We start from the raw sequence: 6,627 nt of genomic DNA, 5'->3' as shown, positions 1-6,627 counted from the left end.
GGCAGGAAGCGAGCGGGCAGGTGAGCGGCTCCTTCCTCCCGCCGCCGCAGGGGGCTATGCTAGCGCTGTGGACACACCAGCCGCTCATTCACACATGCGGAGGTGTTCCTCATTTCCGTTGTCCTCCACAGGGACGGACGCGCTTAACCCCCTCCCTGCCGGCTACCCCTGCTGAGGTGTCAGAGCAGGGGTCACGGCTCTATATACAAGGCGGCGCGGCACTAGTAGCGGCCGCTTCCCGCTCTCACGGGGCTGGGGTGGTTTATGTCTCCCCGGACAGAGCGCTGCACCTACACCCGCCGCCACCGCTCGCCTCATACACCTTGCAGTCTCCCAAGCTTTCAGGCCGCGCCACTGCAGCAAGCGCGCCCCCTGCGCTCAGCCAATCAGAAGCGGCAGGGCTGCTCCGACTTCCACCGCCAGCCAATCAGAAGGCTCCCCTTCAACAAACCCAGTGTTCCAGGAATCCATTCATTCAGAGGCAGGCGAGCGCCAGGCGGGGAAGGTTGTGCCGGGAGCTGCGAGGCATCGCACGGGGTGACACCCTCATTCATCACGACAGCCCGGACTCTAAACGGAAGGACCTATCGTCTGTCGCGCTCTTGCTTTGTTTTTCCCTACCGTTGGATTGTACTTTGCACCGAGGAGAGGTCCCGCAGGCAGCCCGTGCAGCCGCCTCCCCTCCATGCAGCCCGGAGCCCGGCTGTCCTCTGACAAGCGCTGCCTCGCACTGACGGATGCGCCCTGCTGTCACCTGCGGATTATTTGGCTGTAGTAGTATGACACGCCTCGTGTCCCATGCTTAATCACCGCCGCGCCGCCCGGATCCTCCGCAGCGCTGCCTTATTACATGGGATTGTGCCTGCATCCTGCTCGCAGATAGGTAAGTGACTGCTGCTGCTGCTGCGGTCGGCCGAGCAGGTGGCCCGATCTGTGCACAGGTGTGGGCTGCATGCTGTGCCAGGATCGGCTCACCTGTGCATGCACTGCTCATGGCATTACCAGGGCTGACGGATGGCACAAGACAGGGCATTACTGCAGCATGTGCAGGAGTGTGAAGTCCGCCCCCCTGCGGTCATGTTCACCTTCCCTCCTCCTCCTCACAGCCAGGGATTGTTTTCATTCATAACTTTTTCCTTCCTCTTGTCCCCTCCACCCCCTCCCCTAAATTTACCACTACCCTGCTCAGGATGACAATCATTACAGGAACTGGGTCCCATCTGTAAACTATTGAGATTCCACCATGGCTTTATGCTACATGGCGTATACAGAGACCTGAGTGTGTATGGACTCTGCACACAGTCTAGAGGTGGCGTTATAATGGGGGAGAACTGTAGAGGAATCGCTTCACCTTATTATGTAGCTGAACTTCATTTATAGGATCATCATAAGGGAATTATGTCCTGATACTAATTGGATTAATTGGTGTCTATAGTGTAATCCCATCTGCCCTCCGCCTGTCCTATAGGGAGCGATCACCTGTGTTGATTTGTAAACTTCTATTAGTTTTAGTTTGGACTTGTTTTTTAGTTTTTGTATAGTTTTTAGTGTTAACTAGTTCATTTCTGTTACATTGTGGCTTATTTACTAATACTGCCTCATAGTTAGTGCAAACTTTTAGACTAGACTTTTTAATGCTGGATGATAACTTTTTATCAAGTTTTAAGGCTTAAGTTTTAGTTGGCACCAAAACTTGTGCCGAAGTTGTGTTCATTTCATCATAATGCCTATTTTTTTTTTCTTTTCTCCAGCACTTATATTTCCCCACTTATCTGTTGCAGATTTTCAGATGCATGCCAAGTTCCCATTGAATGCCAGAAGTCGAGATCACTACAGATGGAGCTACAAAGTCAACATGGCACTAGCGGTTCATTAGTTGTCATCCAGCAGCCTTCTTCAGACAGCCGGCAGCGGTTGGAGTATGAACGGGAGGTTCAACCAGCCACTATCTTGTCTCTGGACCAGATCAAAGCTCTTCGGAGCAGGAATGAGTACACAGAGGGCCCATCCATGGTGAGGAAACATGGGCCCAAAACGGCTCCACGGTACAGTAAACAGGAGAGGACTCACGAAATCCTACCAGTCAATGTGAATAATAACAATGAGCACAGACCCCCTCACTTGGCTCACACGGGACATGTGTACATGGCAAGGGCTCCTGCGCTCAGTCGGTCAACCAGCACAGGAAGTGCAGCCAGTTCCGGAAGCACAAATAGTGCCTCTTCCGAACAAGAACTTTTGGGACAATCTCCACCAAGCAGACACAGCCCCGGCTACAGGACGGACAGGGTGGTTCGAATGCAACCGAAGGCATCTGTGTTGGTAGTAGATGACCTGAAGAGCTCTTTAAAAGCGGACTCGACACAGCACCAGTTTATTTGTGAACAGTGTGGGAAGTGCAAGTGTACAGACTGCACCGCTCCCAGGACCCTACCGTCATGCTTGGCTTGCAACCGTCAATGTCTTTGCTCTGCTGAGAGCATGGTGGAATACAGCACTTGTATGTGTCTGGTGAAAGCGGCTTTCTACCACTGCTCGAACGATGACGAGGGCGACTCGTATGCGGATAACCCTTGTTCTTGCACCCAATCACACTGCTGCTCTAGATACTTGTGCATGGGACTCATGTCCTTCTTCTTACCATGCTTGCTCTGCTACCCTCCTGCCAAGGGCTGCCTGAAACTGTGTCGTGGTTGTTATGACAGAGTCAATCGCCCAGGTTGCCGGTGTAAGAACTCAAATACTGTATATTGCAAACTGGATGATGTTCCACGAGGTCAGGGCAAGCCCTCCTGACTTTAAAACGGGAGGAAATTTTTAATTTCTTTTTTTTTTAATTTTTTTTTTTCTCTGGACAACTTATGGATCCATTTGCTGTGTAGGCTCTGCATATATACACTTGTTTTCATAAGTAATCCTTTTTTTAATGTTCTTCTTTTGCCAGATTTCCACAATAATTGGCCTAGATAAGTTGTCGGCTTGTGCACATTAACACCATATTTTTGTCTTTGAGGAACGATGATAATACCTATGCCAGTCCTGTGTTTATTTTTTTGTTTTTTTTTAACTTGTCTATTGGATAGTTTTTTACAAATCACACGAGGGGTAGTAGTCTTCTTTAATCTTATTGGACAATGGTAAGAACTTATCATTGTGTATTTATGCACCTCTTTGACTAGCAAGTTAGGCATTCCCTGCAAGTTGCCTTTAAGTGGATGGTATTGGGTTCGTTTGGTATACCAGTGTGCAGCGTGTGTTATCTGCGTTTACTCCCCCCTGTTATTTTTTTTTCCTCTCTTGTTGATGCATTGGCATCAGACACACTTGTCTATGTTGAAGGACATCTATTTAAATCCACCCCATCCTCCTCCAATCTCCCTTATCTTGTTCCTGTTACTAATGTGTTATTTTCAGGTGCCAGAAAATCCAGTAGCCTTAACGAAATAAGCTCTTTCCTCCAGGGATCTGATATTTTGTGCTTCCTGGCGGTGACCTGTTTTCTTCAACCCCCCCTTCCTTTTTTCTCTCTTCTCTTCCCCCCCCCCCCCCCCCCCCCTCCTTCTGTGTTTTAATTGCCTTAGCCACAGCCTGGCTTTTTGTATATCTTTTATGTATAAATCACAAAAAATGAATATTGCTTATTTTTTAAGACAAAAGTCTGTTTAAAACTTTTTTATTGTAAAGAATATTTATTATGTGAATCTATTATTTTATGATATTTATTTCAAGGGACTGTTGAGAAAAAAAATGACATGTCTGAATATAACAAAGTATCATCATTACTTACTGAAAAAATAAGGATGACACACCAGAAATACCTATGTTAACTATAATGCAGAAAATATAATTATTAATGAATGTGTCCTTCTATCTCTTTATTTTGTCAGAAGTCCATATCCGCACCGTTCTGGTCTGTTCCACTCTGTAGCATATATTTCAGAATGATTTTTTTTTTTTTAATTTAATTAAAATGTACTTTTAACTTTAAAATGTTTTTTTTTTTTTTTACTTTTAGTTTATACTTTTTTTTAATGTTTGTGTATTAGTGTGTTTTTTGCATTGTGGGTTACTACTTGGTTATGTGGATACTTGAATCTCTTGGGGAGGGGAAAAGTATAATTTAACTTTCATCACAGTGAACTTATTAACTTTTTTTATACACTTCTGCGCATTAAATCTGAAAAAAAAAAATTAAAATGTGCAGAGATGTCAGCATGACCATATCATGTGAATGACACTTTTTTTTTTTTCTTTTGCCCACTAACTTTTTAAAAAGTGTCACTGCTAAGTTTAGTTGACCAATCGGTTTTTAGCTTCCACCATATCTCACAGTCCAATGTTTTGGGGCTTGGTAAGTATTACATCTTTTCCCCATTTCCATTCATTCACTGACCCTAGCGTCTCATGATTTACATTTTTGTAATGTTAAGAATGTGTATTCTCCACAATGAGAAGGGGAAAATGTATTTCTGTATTTTAGAAGTAGGGACTAAAACTTACACTTAAGTTCTGGAGACTTGTGAGCTGGGAGTGTTTCAGATGGTTTTTGGTATGTCTGAATTAGTTTGTGATTCTCCTTATACCTGTAACTACTTCTGTTAATATGGACCCCGAGGGAGATTTAATTTGTTCAATTTTAGTCTTTTGTACTTTTTTATGCTTAGTTGGGAAAACGTTCTTGCAGTCGGAGCCTATGTGCCTTTCTGAAGACCTTTACTAGCCAGGATCTCTTGCCTCCTGTGTGGGAGGAGGGATATAGGATGTCAAGGATTTAAAACGCAGGCTGTTGCCAGTAATTGTTCCCAAAGGTTATAATTTCAGTGGTTTTCTTTGCATTGCTATTGAATTTCAAGGAAGAAGCAGCTGTCCCGGTGATTCCACAAGTTGACATAGCTGCTTGGAGGGCATTGTTTTTGTTTTCTGGACAGACGTGTTGTCTACCTCGAACAGGGTTAGTAGTTTAACTCTTTAGGGTCATTTTGTTCTTGATGATGATGCTGGAGATTTCCTTATGGCTCCGTGCGAGATTGTGCCAACCTTGGCTGTGCTGTATTTGTACGGGTTGCCTGCTTTAGGACTTTTTGTATTGGATGCACTTTCCATATTTAAAAGGGAGATATCGGAGTTTCTGATGGCCTCACAGTTAATGATTACATACAGGATTTTGGAATATCTTTTTTTATATATAGAATTTTCTTTTTGCCCCTCGCTAATCTGTTCTTTTGCTGCAAAACAATTTGTGGATTTGTTGATTCTAGGACTGGGTGGAGCCGCTTGTGTCCGATTGCACGGATCAGGTTTCACAAGCTTGTACTCCGCTCGGAGATGATCGGACCTCGGCACTTACAGTACAGTGTTGAGGCAGTAAGTTCTGTTTTTTAGGTAGAGTGAAACCGACACATTTTGTTGCAAAGAGGAAGACAAAAGTCCCGGACTTGTGCTTTTTATGAGTGCATATCCAAACTTCCAGGTTCTAGAAGACTTCTGAAAAGACTTGTAGAGCAGAGGAGCCTGTCGGTACTAGAAGCAACTTGTACCGGGAAGCTGGATTTGCATGAAATAGACACGGCTTAGAAATGCCTAACGTGTTGGAGGCAGTAAGAGGAGTTTTGTTAGATACATTGGTGATTACTAGGTTATTGCTGCATGGTAATTCGCACATCGCAGTTTGCAGAACACTTCTTGCCTCATTGTCAGTGTGGATACATTGTATCTGTGGGGTCAGATTGGCTTATGGCCTTGCGGTGTAGGTCCCATCCCATTTTTGTATTTTCTAACTACAACGGTAAACTTTTTGTTAACCTAGCAGTAACTGATTTGTTTCTGTGACTGTTGGATAACGGCCTGCTTTCTGCATTACTATAGAATATTTCTGATCGTTTGAAGATTGTAGCCATGACCGATGTTTAGGCAGCTTCCGTAGATCAGGGGTGTCAAACTCCTTTTCACCGAGGGCCACATCAGCCTTATGGTTGCCTTTTAAACAGCCGCTTTGTAAAAATTGTAAGACTGCTTGTTCACACGAGGCAATTTGCGCAGTGTATTACGCGTGCAATACGCACTGGATAGAACCCATTGATTTCAAGGAGTTCGTTCACATAAATAGATAGTGTAAAAAAAAATATGTGCGATCACATGGAAGAAAAAAAGATGCGGCATGCCCTATTTTGGTTCGTATTATGCACTGTAATAGGCTATTGAAGTGAATGGGCCGGGTATATACACGCAGGAAACTGTATTTGTGCACTATTTCAACTGGCGCGAGGTCAGTGGTCAGACTGCACTGCTGCCCCTGGACCGGACTTGCAGACTGGCTGAGTGGAATGCTGCGCAACTTGCTGCATGGCCGCCGGGCCATATAAAATGAGACGGTGGGCCTTGTGTTTTGACACATGTGCCATAGATTGGTTTGTTGATTCTTAGGTAGCAGAGTAGGTAGTATTAGTTAATAGTTACTTCTGTGGTGATATTTGTAATGCAGGAGTCTGTTTCTATGGAAATAGAATATGCCTTAAAGGGGCGAACTAGAATCAGAACAGTGGGGTCTATCATGGTGATGGGCTTCATGATGTCCACCAATCGACTTCAACTGAAACTTATTGCTGCAAATGACATGGATCCACCACT

At 44.6% G+C, this 6,627-nt stretch overlaps 1 protein-coding gene across 2 annotated transcripts; it reads left to right on the top strand.

Annotated features, from left to right (window-relative positions):
• The first annotated feature begins 468 nt into the window (after positions 1–468).
• On the top strand, positions 469–3,861 carry SPRY1 (sprouty RTK signaling antagonist 1). Of its 2 annotated transcripts, none has more exons than XM_066573777.1 (2): positions 469–883; positions 1,782–3,861. In XM_066573777.1, the coding sequence occupies exon 2, from the start codon at positions 1,837–1,839 to the stop codon at positions 2,794–2,796; it is 960 nt and encodes a 319-aa protein (XP_066429874.1). In that variant the 5' UTR covers positions 469–883; positions 1,782–1,836; the 3' UTR covers positions 2,797–3,861. The 2 variants fall into 2 exon arrangements, with proteins under 2 accessions (XP_066429874.1, XP_066429876.1); XM_066573779.1 differs by lacking the exon at positions 469–883 and adding an exon at positions 1,120–1,309.
• Positions 3,862–6,627: the final 2,766 nt, after the last annotated feature.

The sequence above is a fragment of the Eleutherodactylus coqui genome, chromosome 7, assembly GCF_035609145.1.
Source record: "Eleutherodactylus coqui strain aEleCoq1 chromosome 7, aEleCoq1.hap1, whole genome shotgun sequence".
NCBI lineage: Eukaryota > Metazoa > Chordata > Amphibia > Anura > Eleutherodactylidae > Eleutherodactylus > Eleutherodactylus coqui.
This window is presented reverse-complemented; position numbering and strand designations above follow the sequence as displayed.